General features: G+C 40.5%; 1 protein-coding gene across 1 annotated transcript in view; it reads right to left on the reverse strand.

Annotated features, from left to right (window-relative positions):
- ltbp2 (latent transforming growth factor beta binding protein 2) overlaps positions 1–19863 on the reverse strand; it is a 175373-nt gene that overhangs the window by 20842 nt on the left and 134668 nt on the right. Inside the window, exons 24-29 of the mRNA XM_033027651.1 lie at positions 17338–17466; positions 11215–11337; positions 9869–10003; positions 9438–9563; positions 6676–6819; positions 1413–1631 (exon numbers count right to left, since the gene is read on the reverse strand). Of these exons, the coding sequence (XP_032883542.1) occupies positions 1413–1631; positions 6676–6819; positions 9438–9563; positions 9869–10003; positions 11215–11337; positions 17338–17466 (876 nt within the window). The remainder of the gene's footprint in view (positions 1–1412; positions 1632–6675; positions 6820–9437; positions 9564–9868; positions 10004–11214; positions 11338–17337; positions 17467–19863) is intronic.

Here is a 19863-nt window from a genome sequence, read left to right on the forward strand (position 1 = left end):
TCCATACTAGGGCATCGGAGATGTCCTCATTCTTTAGGAAATGGGGGTTCCCTCTTCCATTATAGATGAGGCTCTCATAGAAACATAGAAACATAGAAACATAGAAATTAGGTGCAGGAGTAGGCCATTCGGCCCTTCGAGCCTGCACTGCCATTCAATATGATCATGGCTGATCATCCAACTCAGTATCCCGTACCTGCGTTCTCTCCATACCCTCTGATCCCCTTAGCCACAAGGGCCACATCTAACTCCCTCTTAAATATAGCCAATGAACTGGCCTCGACTACCCTCTGTGGCAGAGTTCCAGAGATTCACCACTCTCTGTGTGAAAAAAGTTCTTCTCATCTCGGTTTTAAAGGATTTCCCCCTTATCCTTAAGCTGTGACCCCTTGTCCTGGACTTCCCCAACATCGGGAGCAACCAGGGTCTCTTCTGTATCCCGCAGCTCTGCTCTTACTCCCCCTCCCCCTATTCATAACAAGGACAGAGTCCCCCTTGTCTTCACCTTCCACCCACCAGCCGTCGCATACAACATATAATCCTCCAACATTTTTGCCGCCTCCAACGGGATCCCATTACAGGCCACATCTTCTCATCTCCTCCCCTTTCTGCTTTCCGCAGAGACCGCTCCCTCCGTAACTCCCTGGTCAATTCGTCCCTTCCCACCCAAACCACCCCCTCCCCGGGTACTTTCCCCTGCATCCGCAGGAAATACTACACTTGTCCCAATACCTCCCCCCTCAACTCCATTCAAGGGCCCAAACAGCCTTTCCAGGTGAGGTAGAGATTCACCTGCACCTCCTCAACTTCACCTACTGCATCCGCTGTTCTAAGTGACAACTTCTCTACATCAGCGAGACCAAGCGCAGTCTCAGCGATCACTTCGCCGAACACCTCCGCTCAGTCCGAGTTAACCAACCTGATCGCCCGGTGGCTCAGCACTTCAATTCCCCTTACCATTCCCAATCTGACCTTTCTGTCCTGGGCCTCCTCCATTGTCAGAGTGCGGCCCAGCACAAAGTGGAGGAACAGCACCTCATATTTCGCTTGGGTAGTTTACACCCCAGTGGTATGAACATTGACTTCTTTACTTTTAGATAGCCCTTGCTTTCTCCCTCCTTCCCCTCCCCCTTCCCATTTCTCCCACAGTCCTACTGTCTCCGCCTACTTCCTTTCTTTTTTCCGCCCCCCCGCCCCCGACATCAGTCTGAAGAAGGGTTTCGACCCGAAACGTCGACAATTCCTTCTCTCCATAGATGCTGCCTGACCCGCTGAGTTTCTCCAGCATTTTTTGTCTACCTTTTATTTTGAATTTGTTATGTTGCTATGATTTAAACTGGAATGCTGTTTTATAGTACCAGATACTGCAAAGTAGTAATCTAAGAACATGCAAGCCCTGCAAATGGTTTTACCTGTGTTGGCCAAAGGACAAGGGTGAACTTCGCAGTTGTCGCCCCAACCAACGCCAACTGTGCAACAACATCCCCCTTTGGTGATGTTCCGTGACAGCAAATTATCACAGAAGTTTTCATCATTCAGATTGTAGTAGCATTCCTTCAAATCTCCTTTAGTATGTGCTGGCATCATGGATGATTCTGACACGGCAGTCATGTCTGGTAGAAGGCCAGTTGCTTTGTTCGGGAAAATATATTTCATATCATTAGTTGCGGATTTGACCACATACTTAGTTAGCATACTGTACAGCTACATAAAACCAATGTATTAACCAGCTGTGAATCAGATATCTAATTCTAAAATGTAAAAAGTACAATTTTGCACAAAAGCAATGATTATTCCCAAATAAATCCTGCAGCCAAATGAAAACCTGTCTCAATTCCAACGTTTTTAAGCATCATAAAGATGCAAGTTTCATAAAGTTCCATCCAGATAATTGAATGGAAAATCAAGGTTAGCACATCATTGTTGGAACGATCAGAAGTGCTGATTTGTAGATTAAATTATACACTCCGGCCAATCATTACTTCTAGAGTAGGTGTGAAAAATGCATAGCACTATTCAAAGAACAGTAAAATTATTCCAGTATTCTGTTCAATACTTATTCCCCTATTAAAGTGCTGAATAAATAAATAAATAAATAGATGTCTGACCCTAGAGACTCTGGTCTGTGCAAATTGGATATCACTTATTTTAATGCTACAGCAGTAACTACACTGTCAGCTTCAACTGCAGTTGTATTAAAAAATAGTATCAAGTTCTCTTCTGGAATTTTTTGAGGATGTAACAAGTAAAATGGTCAAGGGTGAGCTAGTGGATGTAGTGCGCCTGGACTTTCAGAAAGCCTTTGATAAGGTCCCAAACAGGAGATTAGTGGGCAAAATTAGAGCACATGGTATTGGGATATTGACATGGATAGAAAATTGGTTGGCAGACAGGAAACAAAGAGTAGGGATTAACGGGCAACTTTCAGAATGGCAGGTAGTGCCTAGTGGGGTGCCGCAAGGCTCAGTGCTGGGACTGCAGCTATTTACAACATATATTAATGATTTAGATGGAGGAATTAAAAGTAACATCAACAAATTTGCAAATGATATAAAGCTGGGTTGCAGTGTGAACTGTGAAGAGGATGCTATGAGGATGCAGAGCAACTTGGACAGGTTGGGTGAGTGAGCATCTAAATATCTGTCTATATGGCATCAAGTTGGGAAAAGGGGAAGTACAGCGGGATCTGGGGGTTCTTGTTCATCAGTCTATGAAAGTAAGCATGCAGGTACAGCAGGCAGTGAAGAAAGCGAATGGCATGTTGGCCTTTATAGCAAGAGGAGTCGAGTATAGGAGCAAAGAGGTCCTTCTGCAGTTGTACAGAGCCCTAGTGAGACCACACCTGGAGTATTGTGTGCAGTTTTGGTCCCCTAATTTGAGGAAGGACATTCTTGCTATTGAGGGAGTCCAGCATAATTCCTGGGATGGCGGGACTGTCATATGCTGAGAGAATGAAGCAGCTGGGCTTGTACATTCTGGAGTCAAGGATGAGAGGAAATCTTATTGAAACATATAAAATTAATAAGGGATTGGACATGCTAGATGCAGGAAACATGTTCCCGATGTTGGGGAGTCCAGACCTAGGAGCCACAATTTAAGAATAAGGGGTAGGCCATTTAGAACGGAGATGAGGAAAATCTTTATCACACAGAGAGTTGTGAATTTGTGGAGTTAGTGGAGGCCAATTCACTGGATGCATTCAAAAGAGAGTGAGATAGAGCTCTTAGGGCTAGTGGAATCAAGGGGTATGGGGAGAAGGCAGGAATGGGGTACTGATTGTGGATGATCAGACATGATCATATTGAATGGTGGTGCTGGCTCGAAGGGCCGAAAGGCCTACGTATTGTCTCTTTATCTATGTAGCTACGTATTCACCATCCAACAAGAAAACAATGTTGCTAATAAGTATATCCCATGCTTTTGGGTTTGTCAATAAGCCAACAGCAGAATACTGTAAACTGTGATCAGTTTGAGCAAATGTAGCTGAAAATGCAACAACATTAGTTTTCAATGCACAAAGTCCACCGAGAACAAAATATTCATACATTTGCACAAGGAAATTAACAAGGCCTTAAAGTAGAAACAGGACTGAAACACGAGAGCGTCCTAATATCATGTCATAACTTCTAAACTACTTTTGGGCCCAGGTTCAATTATAACCTCTGGTGTGGTTTGTGCACAGTCTTTCTATACTTTCTCCCAGTGATTGAGTGGGGAGCTCAGGTCACCCCAAGACATGTGAACATAGATTCAATTGCTTCCTGTAATTTGACATGTACGAAAGTTAGTGGTAGAAACTTGGGAGAATCGATGAGGTTGAGGGGAAAGGACATAGGTTTAATCTGAGAGGGCAAGAATTAATAGGAATCTGAGGGGTGACTCTCGCTCAGAGGGTGGTGCTGTTGGAGGCAGTTAAGGTAGGTATTATAACAGCATTTAAAATAAACTTGGGTAGGTACATGGATAGGAAAGGTTTAGAGTGATATTGGCCAAATAGGTTTAGGTTTCTGTTTAATATTGTCACATATACTGCGGTACAGAGAAAAGCTTTGCTTTGTATGCTATTCAAAAAGATCAAATATATCATACAAAGATATTATCAGTTCAAACGCAAGTACAATAGATAGAGCAAGGGGAAGATACAGAGTGCAGAATACTGTTCTCAACATTGAAGTACATTGTAGTGAATTACAAGGACTAGATTAGATGGCCATCTAGTTGGGACGAGTTGTGCCAAAGGGTCTGTTTCTGCGCTGGATGACTCCTTGTGTCTCTGTCTCTATAATTGTTTATAGGGAATTAATGGGAATAAAATTTCTCTGAGTGCCTTCATAAACGATGGTCTGAAAAGGCCTTTCCAAATTATGGAAACAAAATATCTTTGTATTTGACTTACGCAAAATTGATTTTTTTTTAAAAATCACTGAACATTCAGATTATTTGTTTTAATAAATACAAATACTTAACAAAACAAAAAATCAAAATGGCTTTGCTTTTATGGGATGGATTTGTTTTTACATTTGCTGTATCTATTAACAATATCACAGTCAGTCAGAAGGTGGCAGAATTGGCTTCTATAAGAGAATACCTTAGAATCCTGTGTCTGAAATTCCAATCTAAAAAAAACATGATTATATCTTTGACGTTCAGCTTCTCTTCCAAGCTCCTGGGGTTATTTAAGTTTCAGCTTCTGTTGAAAATATATTTTCCTTCATTGAAAGAGTCAAAGATGACTTTGGTCTAGACTTTGACAGAGCTATATAATGCATCTCAGTAATGTATAAATGTAAGTATATCTTCCACACGGTATAGAGTACATGCAGCTTTATGTCTTGTCTAAATCCATAATTGTTGTTAAACTAGAAGAATGTCCACTTCCAACTCAACACCTTGGTGAATTCCTTTAACTAATGGTGCACGCACTGATATTCTGTTGGTCAATCATTCGAAAGAGTACCCAGGACACCATAGATTCTGAAAACCTAATCTAGGATTTCTTCCATCAACCTCATCAACTCCCTTCATATTGTACTATTCAATGACTCACATGGGAAAATTTACTATAAATTAACCTGCAATAAATGACACATCTTTGAGATGTGAATGAAACCACAGCAGCTCGAGGAAAGCTACTAGGGATCCTTGGGGGGGTTATGTGTTTTTAAAGTGATGGATGGGTGTTTAGCCATGTCGACTCTTAATCCAACAGTTGCTGACTTACCAGTAATCATATTTTTGAGTTGCACATATCATAGCAAGTGATATTTTTGAGTTGCATATAGCATAGCATTCAACCACACTCTTGACTTGTATCTTGTAACTATTGGAAAGGAATTTAGGATCAAGAGACAAGGTTCTAGTTTCAAAATACCAGCCTCTGACTTACTCTTAAAGTCACATTTCATCGTAATGTGCGTGGCCCAGTTAAGTTTCTGGTCAATGGTCACTACAGAATGTTCATTGGGGACTGGAGCAGGTAGTGGAGATAAGAATCGGTAATAACAATGACATTAACTATCCATGACAGGAAGTTAGCCACGTTCTTGATGGAAATATTAATTGCTTATTGGCTAACCCTGACTTGCTCATGAAGGTGGTTGCAAAGATATTTTGGGTTGCGGTGATTTGTATCCAAAAACTATCTTCCTTTAGCCTCTTTTCCCTCTAGTCCCCACTGATTTTAACTTTGGGTCCTTGATGCCACCCTCATTCAAATGCTGCTTTGAAGTCAAGGAGAGTGACACACCACTCACCTCAATTTTCTTGTTTGGACCGAGGACATTGTTATTACGATACAAGTAAATTTAATGTCTCAATTGTAAGATGAAATCTCTGACTGAAGAATCTGGAGCAATGAAGTACGGATATGTGGGAAAAGTAAATCTTTCAGAAACTAATAGATCAGATCACCATGTTATAATGTCTAACTTACGCCTTCTGATACAGACATGTTACTGTGTGGTGTTAATTTGGGGAGATGGACCTCTCTACTGCACTTTTTCATAGATCAACACCAAATCAAAGAGTAAAGAATTGTTCCTATTTCTTTAACCTCCTCATAGAATTTCTGGCAGCTGTGTCGGATGGATGAAATGATTTGTGTTATCTTTGAGAGCAACCACTCATGTTGACCATGGTCATGGGCTTTTGTTTACCACCTGTTTAAGATTGAGATGCTTTTCTGTTGCACCTGGTCCATCATGTCTTAGCAATACCACAATAAAGCAATTTGATAAATCTATTCCCCTGGTTTTTTCCCCATGGCCCTACAAATTAATCTCTCTAACATCCACCTATAGCTAGTTGGGGACTGTAATCTTTCTAGGTCCATTGCAATTGCATACTCATGTCAACATGCCGATGTTCCTCCAGGCTCCTCCAGCCTGCAAAGCTAACATCAAACTGCATTCCTTCACTTCAAAAACTCAATAACAACAGTGAAACATTTAGACTTCAATCCTTGAATATACGTCAGCATTGTTCGTTCCAGGAGCTGGAAGTATTTGCCTCAATATATACATTTTCAATATCTGTTGTATACATTTTATGCAAGTTTAATTTTACTGACCCAGAGCATCTGCATTGCACAAGTGTAAAACAAAAATATGGGATAGGTACAGGAAAAGCACTCTTAAAATCTATATTGCAATTTCTAGAGATTTTACTTAAACTTACTCATTGCTTCATAAGGGACACATTGGTTTTTCGCTGGATCAAAATATTCATCCTCATCCATGCATTCACAGAAGAAGGACCCTTCGAAATTTTCACAAAGAGCTGTTCCGCAGGCTCCATTCATCATCTCACATTCATTAATATCTGTGGCAGAACCATAGTCATAGAGTGATACAGTGTGGAAACAGGCCCTTCGGCCCAACTTGCCCACACTGGCCAACATGTCCCAGTTACACTGCCTGCGCTTGGCCAATATCCCTCCAAACTTGTCCTATCCATCTACCTATCTAACTGTTTCTTAAACGTTGGGATAGTCCCAGCCTGAACTACCTCCTCTTGCAGCTTGTTCCATACACCCACCACCCTTTGTGTGAAAAAGTTACCCCTCAGATTCCGAATAAATCTCTTCCCTTTCACCTTGAACCTGGTCCTCGATTCCCCTACTCTGGGCAAGAGATTCTGTGCATCTTCCTGATCTATTCCTCTCATGATTTTATTCACTATAAGATTACCCCTCATCCTCCTGCACTCCAAGGAATAAAGACCCAGCCTATTTAACGTCTCCCTATAGCTCACACCCTCTAGTCCTGGCAACATCCTCGTAAATCCTCTCTGAACCCTTTCAAGCTTGACAATATCTTTCCTATACCATGGTGCCCAGAACTGAACACAATATTCTAAATGCAGTCTGACCAACGTTTTATACAACTGCAACATGACTTCCCAACTTCTGTACTCAATACTCTGACTGATGAAGGCCAATGTGCCAAAAGCCTTTTTGACCACCTTATCTACCTGCGACCTCATCTTCAAGGAACCATGTACCTGCACTCCTAGATCCCTCTGCTCTACAACAATCCCCAGAGGCCTACCATTCACTGTGTAGGCCCTGCCCTTGTTAGACATCCCAAAATGCAACACCTCGTACTTCTCTGTATTAAATTCCATCAACCATTCCTCCGCCCACCTGGCCAATCGATCCAGAACCTGCTACAATATTTCACAACCATCTTCACTATCTGCAAAACCACCCACTTTTGTATCATTTGCAAACTTGCTAATCTTGCCCTGTATATTCTCATCCAAATCATTGATGTATCATGCTTATTTTGACGTTAAATTTATTTATTTTTTTTTTGTTCTTTAGTTTATTTTCCTTAAATCTCACATATTTCCTCTTAAAATAAATGATCCACCATAGATAGCAAAATAAAAAGATGCTGAAAAATATTCACAGAACGTATACAGTGTGGCACACGAACGGGTCTTTCTACCCACATTGTCTGTGCAGAACATAATGCCAATTAAATTAATCCCATGTGCATCCACATGATCCACATCTCTCCATTCTCTGCATGTCTAAAAGCCTCTTAAATGTCACTTGCCCCACGCATTTCCTTGTAAACTTTCCTCCTCTGACTATATAGCTATGCACTCCTGTCTTTGACATTTCCGCCTTGGGATAAAGATTCTGACCATCTACCTGATCAATGTATCTCTTGATTTAATAAACTTCAAGCACATTCAACTCTTGAGAGCTATTTGCACTAGTCGATGAAACAAGGCTTGAAACAAACATTTCAATCAATGCATTCCATTTCAATAACATAAAACAATTTCTTGAAATCCTGATCTAAAGAATGCCTGGGAGGGGTTGACATGATAAAACAGTGATATAAAATACGTGGGGGATATGCATTACTGATCAGAGAGAATGTTATAGACACTTGGTGAGAACATCTGAGAGGGCTCATCCAGCGATCCCAAATAGACAGAAATAAGAAAGATGCATTCACCATGATGGTATTGTATTCTCGACCAAGGGTTCCCAAACTGGATAAATTTCACCTGCCCAGGGGGTAAATTTCACCTATCCAGGGGGTAAATTTGTTGATTCTGTATTTGTACATATTTTTTCTCATTGACTGACTGTGTTTGGTTGTGGTATACCGGTATCTGTTCATCATTAGTTGTTCATAAATAAGTGAAAGAACATTGTATGGTGCTATTAAAGTTGCCTGGGGTAAACGGGACGAAGAAGGTTGGGAAACCCTGGCCTAGAACCTCCCAAATGCTACCAGGATCTACAGAACGGATATGCAGGCAGATCATGAAAATATGTAAAAATATCAGGGTAGTTGGAGTGGGTAATTTTAACTTTCCAAATATTCCCTTAGTATCAGGGATTTAGATGGGCCAAAACTTGGTAAATATATTCAAGAGGTTTCTTGAAAAATTATGTGGATAGTCCAGATAGGACTCTTCTGGATCTTGCATTGGGAAACGTGTTTAGCCAGATGGCTGGCGTATCAGTGAAGGATAGGGTGATAAAGAAAATGTATGGAATACTTGCCTTCAATGATTGAGATGTTGAGTATAAATGTCAGGGTAACTTAATATTGCAACGGTATAAAACTTTGGTAATGCCACACTTGTGGTGTTGGGTGCAGTTCTGGTCACCACATTACAGGAAGAATGCCATTCCCATTTCATTTATTACATTGTAGTTTGGAAACAAAAGGGCATTATTCCTTAATTCCCTCTTGCATTTTGGAGATTTGTTTTGTATTAGCTTGATAAGCATCTTAGTGGTGCTTTTGTAGCACAGTGTCAAGTAGAAATGTGGATATCAATTTTGAGCACGACAGAACATCAATATTTCACCATCAAAATATTTACCCAATTTGTCATCTGAAGAAAACTAATAAGATTGTAGGATTTTACATTCTGAAGTTTGGTATAAGAATTGAGTTCATTCTTACCAACGCATGCTTGTCCTCTTACTGGAACCTCAAAACCTTGATCACATAGACAGTGGAAAGAACCATCTGTATTTATACAATACCCATGAGTACTACAGATGGTTTCATTTACACATTCGTCAATGTCTGAAAAAAAGCAAAACAGCTGGAATTAATCATACAATTTCACAAAACTTGGTGATAATGAAATAGAGAGGAATACACTGCAGGGATTACTGGAATAAACTTCATTTTCTAGTTGGTCATGATGATATAATTTGTAAATTGAAATCGGGCAGTATCCCACAGATCAAACTGATGTGCATGGTTAATAAAATAAATTTGTAAGGAATCTAGATTGCTTGATCATTTATGGTAGCAAATTATTACTGATTTGGAAATAAAAATGTCTCAATACATCATCGGGATCTTAATTTTATAAGAATACTTACCAATGCAGTTCCCAATAGCCGTACGTTGGAATCCTGGCTGGCAAGCCATAACGCACTGAAATGAGCCAATAGTATTCACACACTTCCAGATCCCACATGGGCTTGCGTTGGCATATAAATTGCATTCATCAATGTCTAAGTAAATTCAAGTAGAATAAAAAAGACCAGTATAATTAGAAATGGTATTTGACCTTTAATAAACAGCTATATCTTCAAAAGTATGTGTCTAATTTAAAATTTAAAATACCAACACCATCTCTTTCCGGATGAGTGTCTAAATATCTCTTATCTATCAAAGTTCCTTAATCCTGCCAGCCTTATCCTTCACTCTAACAGGAACATGCTGGCCCTGAACTCTCCCCATCTCATTTTAAAAGTCTCCCACTTGCAAGGCGTCCCTTTACCTGCAAATAGCCTCACCTGAACAATCTTTGCAAGTTCCTATCTAATGTCATCAAAATGAGCCTTGCCCGAATATAGGACTTTAACTTGTGCAACCAGTTCTATCTTTTTCCATAACAACCAAATGCTCCTGCGCCAAAGGTTCAGTCACTTGCCCTGCCTCATTTCTCAAAGGAGGACCAATGTTGCCCCCTTCTCAAGCTGGTCTATCTGCATATTGCTTGAGAAAACTATCACAAATAATAAATTTTAACCCATCTGAGTCTTTAGCACCACGGCAGGCCCAGCCAATATTAGGGAAGTTAAGATCACCTCTTATTACAACCCTATTATTCTTACTGGTATTTGCAATCTCCCGACATATTTACTCCTCTAATCCTTGCTGTTTATTGGGTTACTTTAGTATAATCCCGTCAAAGTGATTACTTCCTTGTTATTCTTGAGTTCCACTCATGTAGTCTCACTGGATGATCCTCCAAGAACATTTTCTCAAAGTACTCCCGTGACATTCTCCCAAATCCAAATCAAGCCGCTCTCTTCTCTTACGGCCACTTCTATCACACCTGTACCATGGAAATTTGTGCTGCCAGTCCTAGCCATCACCCAACTGTATTTTTGTAATGGCTATAATATAAATATGTATGATGTGTGAATTACAATTTAAAGAGAAAATGTAAGTGTATCTTTTATCCTGGATTTACCATTTTTAGGGGAATAATAGATGTAAGACCTGTTATAAATAACATCAGATCCTTTGATAAATCCAATTTCTGCTGGCAAAATATTGGTAGTGGCAGACTTGGACAAAATATTGTTCAGGAGGCACAAGTTAAAATCCTGAACATTTCCTAATTTATTGGCAGTCAATTTGTTTGATATAAGAAACTTTACTGTACATTTTAATACCAAAATAAAATTATCACTATGTTTAAAGTGATTCTTACCAGTACACTGTTCTGCTTCAGGTAAATGTGTGAACCCTCTTTCACATCTACACATATAGGATCCATCTGTATTTATGCATGTCCCACCTAAACACTTAGTCTCCTCACTGCATTCATTCACATCTGTGGGAGAAACAATGCACAATAAAATAAGATAAATCATTTCAGTTGGTAGATCAATATGAAATTTATTGCAAGCAAATACAATAAATAGAAGAGAAAAAACATTTGTAAACATTCTAGATCGTTAATTTGTTGAATCAATCAAGTGCCCTTACAAAGTTAATATTCCAATTAAAGAAGAATAGTAAGCAACAAAACAACAGAAAAGAACCAAAAGACATGGATGCTCTTTCAAGACTTCTATGTTAATACAGAACTTCTGATTCTGGCTGGCTGAGTTCCATTAGCAATTTCCAAGTTAAGTTCAGCTGTTGGATTCGTAATGGATTGTGAAAGGAGTTTATTAGGGGACAGGACCAGCTGTCCGTCCTTTCATCCTTTTTGTTATTTTTAGTCTGTCTAATAGTATGTTTTGTGCGGTCTTTTATTCTTTTTTATGTGGGGGGGGGGAACCGTTGTCTCAGTCACTTCCTCGTCGAGGAAGCGTCTTTTCTCCGAGCCGCATCTTCACGCACCCCCCCCCCCCGCGGCCTACCATCTGGATTGGCGCGGCCTTTACTGCCGGAAACCGGCCAGAGCTTCAGCAGCGGTGCAGCACTGGATTCCATCGCGGGGATCACCGTGTGGAGCTCCGGAGGGTTGGGCCAGCTGTTTAACACCGTGGAGCTGTGGTTTGCGGAGCTTCCAGCCGCGGGCGGCGCTGACTTAACATCATGGAGTCCTGGGACCTCTCGCTGTGGGTCGCCAGCATTGAATCTCCGCCCAGCTCGACCTGTGGACTTCGGGAGCCGCGGTCTCTGGTAGGAAGTGGCCGATTCGGAAACTCCAAGCCGCTGAGCTCCGACCATCCCAGCGCGAGGGCATGGAGGCCCCGCCCACGGGTGGACAAAGAGGAAGAGGACTGAACTTTATTGCCTTCCCTCTCAGTATGAAAAGTTGATTCCGCTGTGTGGGGATGTTCATGTTAAATTCTATCGTGTATGGCTGTATGGTAATTCAAATCTCACTGTACCAATTGGTACATGTGATAATAAATGTCTCTTGAACTCTTGGAGAGGCATTGACAAGTAGGTAAAACCTTTTTTTGTTTTGCAGGGTGGAAATGTCAAATACTAGAGGGCAGTGCTTTAAGATGAGAGGGCAAAAGTTTGAAAGAGATATGCCGGACAGGGCTTTTTTTTTACAGAGAGTGCTAGGTTCCTGGTGGCGGAAGCTAATATAGTGGCGACAACGTACGACAACACCTACGACAACACCTACGTTAACCTACGATAGGTTGAACATTTGAACGATAGGTTGAACATGTTGAACATTTTGCAGCAGTCGCCTGCAATCACCTAAAAAGTTGCCTAAGTGGGACAGGCCCATAAGGTGCTTTTAGACATTCACATGAATATGCAGGGAATGCAGGGATATGGAGCACTTGCAAGCAGAAAGGCGTATTTCAAATATACTTCATGTTCGATATGGACTTGAGCTGAACGGATTGCTCATGTCGTGCAATGTTTGTTTTTTATTGTTTTAAAAAGCAGGATGGAAAAATTAAAAACATTGGGAGATAATTATTTGGAATGATTTAATGATGTCAATCTATCTGCAGTAGTATGAACTATCCATACTAACAATCAAATGTAAGAAAACAATAAGAAGCCAGCTCATCATCTACAATGAACAAAATATTGGCATTAATAAAAAATAGAAAAACACTCATCACCCTCAGGCCATATCTTGTAAAATTGAGCACGGGTGTTAATATCCAAGTTTTTAACCTCACTGGTTATCTCGCAGCTATCTCCTTAAAACGATTCAATGTTTCTTGTACATACACAACATTAAAAAGCTTAAATTGTTTATCATTGTTATCCTTTTTGAACAAGGACTAATTTTGCTTATATCAGCTCAATTGTTGTTCGCTACATTTATAGAAGTTTTCCATTATACTAATATACTATGAACCAAAGGAATTATATCTGCTGAATATTTGTAACTACATGCATTGATAATTGTTTGTTATAAAGTCATATCTGCTGATCTGAGCATATCACTTTTACGGCAATTGCCTCACCCTGACTTCTTACTAACAATCTTATCTGATCCACGATAACAATGACTTTGACATGCATATTTCTTCATTTTTTCCTGTGAGTGGATTTAGTTAATACAAGATGAGGTGGCATTTACAAGCCGTTGTCGAGTAACAAATGTGGTCTGTTTTTAGAAACGTTCATGAAACGACTTTGTCTGTTGGAATATGCACCAAAATTACTTGATATGGTAACCATACCTTCATGGTATTGCAAAGATTCGCATTAAAAACACTGATAAGAAAGAACAATTCCTGAAACGGTGAGAGTTGGGCAACTAGCTCAGCCAAATGTATGTATTGTTTTTTTAATGTAATAATCGTATGTTGGGGTACCCATCACTAGGCATTTTGTAACCCAGGGATGACCTGGAGAATGTCATAGATTGGATAATTTTACAGTATGTGCGATGTAGAATGGCTATGGTAAAACTGCATTAATTCTGTCAGAACAACTTCGGTAATTATGCAAAATAAATAATGAATGGCAGCAGGTACACAAAATTGCTGGAGAACCTCAGCGGGTGCAGCAGCATCTATGGAGCGAAGGAAATAGGCGACGTTTCGGGCCGAAACCCTTCTTCGCCTATTTCCTTCGCTCCATAGATGCTGCTGCACCCGCTGAGTTTCTCCAGCAATTTTGTGTACCTTCGATCTTCCAGCATCTGCAGTTCCTTCTTGAACAATGAATGGCAGCATCTGCTTTTCCAATTTGTTTTATAAATGTTCTGTTTTCTGTAACGCTACTCCGATTCAGAACATCATATATGTAGTCTCCTGCTCTACTCTTACTGAGTGCTTTTCTTATGATTGATTTCAAAGCTCCAGACCGCCTTTCTCCAAAGGCAACTAACGGCCTAATGCCCTACTGCTCAAATGCCATTAATTTGGGTACATTTGGTTTTCTTACTCAACACACTTGAATTTTGTGCTCCACCAGTTAGATTAAAAAAAGTGTAGGAACAATTAATAAGAGCAGTAGTAAGCTAAACTATTTATCACTTTTGGAGACAAGCCATCAAATTGCATATGGCTGCAACTCTGGGAAAAATACTAATTTAAAATTGGTTTATTAATTTTCTTTGTCCAGATTAGCATGGGACTTTCCTGGAAAAAAAGCAACTTTAAGGCAATTTGTCACCTAATGCACAATTCAAAATACCTCATAAAATGTCCAAGTCCAGAAACGTGCCATGGCTCTCAGTAGAAAGAAAATCTCTAGTTGCAACAATGTATCCAAGATATAATAACTTGGATCTTTGACAATATACTGTGCATATACAGTTAGCTAGAGAACTATCTCGCATTGTTTATTCAAGGTGTCTGGCAATCTGCTCAGTTCTAAAATTACACTGCATTAAATAAATGACTTCATAAAAATTGCAGAGCCTAAACCGTTCTGTAATGGGCATGGATTAGTATCTTATTTGGAGAATATGCTGTGTTTTTATAATCAAAATATGACTCCAGAATGTTTTACTAAACAAAATTGAATGTTTTCCTTTTCTGAGGTTTAGAAAGAGTCCAAAATGTAACCTCCGCTGTACAATATATAGGTTTACTGAGCAGAAAACACTCCATTCAGCCAAACCAATGTACACCAGGTTCCACTTGAACCTGTATGTTCTCATCTAAATCTATCGGTCATCCACGATAATCCTCAACTTCAGGAAGCGAAGTGGTACACATGCACATACACAACAATGGCACCGAAGTGGAGATGGTTGAAAACTTCAAGTTCCTCGGAGTAAATATCACCAGCAACTTGTCCTGGATGAGCCATTTCGAAGCAATGACCAAGAAAAGACACCAACACTGTACTTCCTTAGAAGGCTTAGGAAGCTTGGGATGTCCCCAATAGCTCTCACCAACTTATACAGATGCGTCGTAGAAAGTATTTTATTGGGATGCATCATAGCATGGTTTGAGAACAGCTCCATCCAAGATTGCAAGAAATTGCAGAGAATTGTGGACTCCTCCCAGACCATCACGCAAACTAACCTCCCTTCCATGGACTCCATCTACTGCCTCAGCAAGGCCACCAGCATAATCAAGGACAAGTCTCATCTTGGCCGCTCCCTTTTCTCCCCTCTCCCATCAGGCAAGAGTTATAGAGATGTGAAAGCACACACTTCCAGATTCGGGAACAGTTTCTTTCCAGCTGTTATCAGGCAACTGAACCATCCTATCACCAACTAGAGAGCAGTCCTGACCTACCATCGACCTCACTGGAGACTCTTAGACTATCTTTAATCGGATTTTACAGGACTTTATCTTGCCCTGAATGTTGTCCCCTTTAACCTGTATCTGTACACTGTGGACAGCTTAATCATAATCATATATAGTCTTTCCGCTCACTGGATAGCTCGTGACAAAAAAGCTTTTCACTGTACCTCGGTGCATGTGACAATAAATTAAACTATCCCCTCTCCCTGTATTTTATTCAGTTCAAATGTTCCCTGTGTTAGTAAGTTCCTTGTTCTTACCGCTCTTTGGGTCAATAAGTATTTTTCTGCCTTGGTATCTATTTTATATTGATATCCTCCAATTATGCTCCCCTTTATTAAAACCTATATCCTCAGGTTTCTTTTGCCATGTGAAAAGATCCGGTCCGTTCATCCTTTCCGAATACGTATTGCAACAAATTTCTGGCATTATTTTAAGCTTCTTTGCATCCACTCCAATACGTCTATGTCCTCTTTATTTGACAAGTTACCGAACCTCTGCAAATGCGCGGTAGAAAGTAACCTGGTTGCACCAGGGCTTGGTATGGCAATTCCAATGCATAGGAACACAAGAGGATGCAGAGAGTCATGGACTTATCTTGGCACTGTACATCACTGAAACAGTCCTCTACCCACCAATAAAGATGGAGGCGCTGCCTCAAGAAGGTGGCATTTATCATCTGAGGATCTCCGCCATCCAGCCATGCCTCTCATTGCTGTGACTGTCAGACAGGAGGTACAGAAAACTGAAGTTCCACACAGCCAAGTTTAGGAACCACTACTTCCCTACAACCATGAGGTTTTTGAAATGACCCGCTTAACAGGGCTTGGTTAGGCTACATTTGGATTACTGCATGTAGTTCTGGTCACCCCATTACAAGAAGGACGTGGAGGCTTTGGGAAGCATAGGAGGTTGACCAGATGTTGACTGGATTATGGGGTTCTATCTGCAGGCAGACATTGTACTGCAGGAAGACATTGGTCTCCTAATCTGAGGAAAGACATTCTTGCCATAGAGGGAGTACTGAGAAGGTTCACCAGACTGATTCCTGGGATGTCAGGACTTTCATATGAAGAAAGACTGGATAGACTCGGCTTGTACTCTCTAGAATTTAGAAGATTGAGGGGGGATCTTATAGAAACTTACAAAATTCTTAAGGGGTAGGACAGGCTAGATGCAGGAAGATTGTTCCCGATGTTAGGGAAGTCCAGAACAAGGGATCACAGTTTAAGGATAAGGGGGAAATCTTTTAGGACCGAGATGAGGAAAACATTTTTCACACAGAGAGTGGTGAATCTCTGGAATTCTCTGCCACAGAAGGTAGTCGAGGCCAGTTCATTGGCTATATTTAAGAGGGAGTTAGATGTGGCCCTTGTGACTAAAGGGATCAGGGGGTATGGAGAGAAGGCAGGTACAGGATACTGAGTTGGATAATCAGCCATGATCATATTGAATGGCGGTGCAGGCTCGAAGGGCCGAATGGTCTACTCCTGCACCTATTTTCTATGTTTCTATGTTTCTCTGGAATGCCAAAGGCTGCGGGTAGATGTGACAGAAGTATAATTTATATATGAGGCACAAATAAGGTAGACAGTCAGAATTTTTCCCATTCAGTTAGTTTATAAATATTACATTTTTCATAAACCATATAAACCAATAGGGATTTTAGCAGGTATTGGCATATGTCTTACCTTCACAGCTTGTTCTATCAGGAGTAGTGGTATAGCCCTGAGCACAAAGGCAGTAATAAGAACCTTCTTCATTGTTTATACATTCGCCATTCGGACCACAAATGTCCTGAGTCAAGCATTCATTAATATCTGTGGGGCAGAGGACATATTAGAGTACAAATAACAACTGCGGGAGACGATAGACAATGAATATCTGGTAGTCGCAGGTTGTCAGTGGAGTAGGCCGCCGGAGGCCGTACAGCATCTGAAGACCTCACAGAAGTTGGATGAGCGTGCAGATAGGGCGCATTCTGCAGCAGCTGCACAGTGGCTGAATAGCGATAGAATATACCAACACTAGGCCAGGCCGACCACTACAACACCGAACCAGTGCCGTCACCTGAACAACGGGCCTTTAAAACCAAGATAAGACGATATTTTGAAGAACTTGATACTTGAAAACTATGATCGCTCCAGAAATTAGCCAACTCTTTGTATAATTTCAGAAGAAATCTTTTTTTTTTACACACAAAACAGTCATTGCACAATTTTACGTACGTATTATTGACTTATGTAGAGTATGATTTTACTGGAATGTATGCAAAACAAAGCATATCATGGTATCTAGGTACAATAAAGTGACTATACTGTATTATACTAACAAGGGAGTTCAAAAGCAAAGATAAGGGAAAAATTGCCACAAAATCAGACTAAATTGAACTGGTAAATAAATACGGAAGAGGGTTTAAGTAAATTAAGGTGAATTGAAGTGAATGATTCTACAAATATCAAAAAGCAGCGACATGCATGATGATATCCAGAATATGTTAGAGTATACAAATGTAAGATTATATCTGCATTTGATTGAAGTTGAAAAAATTAATTGATAAAATCCCCAAACTGAAGACTGGTCATCTGAATGCATGCTGCAGCATTCATCAAGTTTAAAGGGAATGTTGGAGAGAAACCTCTGGCAAGCTTCAAGTGTGGAAAACAGAACAACTTTAGTTTAACAGGAGTGTGGGAAACAGGGCCTCTGGTGTGTGGAAAAGAGCATGGGAATCTAGACCCCAGTCTGCAAAAGGGAGCATGAGAATAGTGACTCTGATATGTGAAAGGGAACAGAGAACAAGGCTAAGGAGTGATTTTGAACGATTGTATAAAATTATGAGGGGAATTGATCGGGTGTATGCAGAGTCCTTTACCTATGGTGGGGGAATCAAGAAACAGAGGAGATAGGTTTAAGGTGAGAGGGGAAAGTTTTCATAGGAAGCTGAGGGTCACTTTTTCCATTCAGATGGTGGTGGATATATGGCATGGGCTGCCAGATGAGGTAGTTGAGGCAGATGCATTAACAACATTTAAAAGACACTAAAGGGCCTGTCCCACTTTCACCACCTAATTCACGACCTTTTTTATTCGTGGACATTTTTCATCATGCTAGAAAAACGCCCCAACCTACTTGATGCCACGAGTACCTACGACTAGCATCACGACCTGCTACAACCTCCTTCAACCTCGTGACGACCATACTGTGAGTATTAATCAAGGGCAAACTCGGCAGAGGTCGTGAATTAGGTCGTGAAAGTGGGACAGGCCCTTTAGATAGGTTCATGAATAGGAACAGGTGAGAGTGTTATGGGCTAAATGTAGCAAAAATGGGATTAGTTTAGATGGGGCATCTTGGTCGGCATGGATGAGTTGGGTTGAAGGACCTTAATGCCGCGTGACTCCAAGTTACATTGAGGAATTAGGAAATGGTAAAGTTATGAATATTTTGTCTCTGACTTTGTGTACACACATACTAAAAAAACTACTCGAAGTAAAGGAAAACAATGTCTACTGTGAATGTTGTGCAGAAATTAACATTGGGGAAAAAAATGTTGGCGAAATTAAGTGGACAAAGCAAATAAATCCCAAGAACGTGATGACCATCATTCCATTGTTTTGAAAGAGATGGGAATGGATAAAAAAGGACTTGCATCGATTGCAAGTAAGAAATTGTAACCCCGTCTGTTACGAAAGGAGAAAGAGCTACAAAACAGGAAACTGTAGATCAATTAGCCTGACATCAGTAATAAGGACTGTGCTAGAATCTGTTATTACGGCAGTGCTAAAATTACACTTAGAAAATAGTATTTGGATTATGAAAAGTCGACATGATTTTATGAAAGGCAATTTGACAGAATAGGTAAGAGGGAACTAATATCTGAAGAAGGGTTTCGGCCCGAAACGTTGCCTATTTCCTTCGCTCCATAGATGCTGCTGCACCTGCTGAGTTTCTCCAGCTTTTTTGTGTACCTTCGATTTTCCAGCATCTGCAGTTCCTTCTTAAACAACTAATATCTGTGGTGTGTTTAGACATTCACAACCTTCATAAAGGTGCTGCACAACATGTTATGCAATATGGGAAATGGGATTAGGGGAACTATCTTGCTGTTGAGCGAGGACTGGCTAATGGGTAGAAAATGGAGAGTAGGAGTAAAATGGTCATTTTCAGGTTGGGAGGCTATAACTAATTTGATGCCATACAGAACAATGGCTTCA

The sequence above is a fragment of the Amblyraja radiata genome, chromosome 9, assembly GCF_010909765.2.
Source record: "Amblyraja radiata isolate CabotCenter1 chromosome 9, sAmbRad1.1.pri, whole genome shotgun sequence".
NCBI lineage: Eukaryota > Metazoa > Chordata > Chondrichthyes > Rajiformes > Rajidae > Amblyraja > Amblyraja radiata.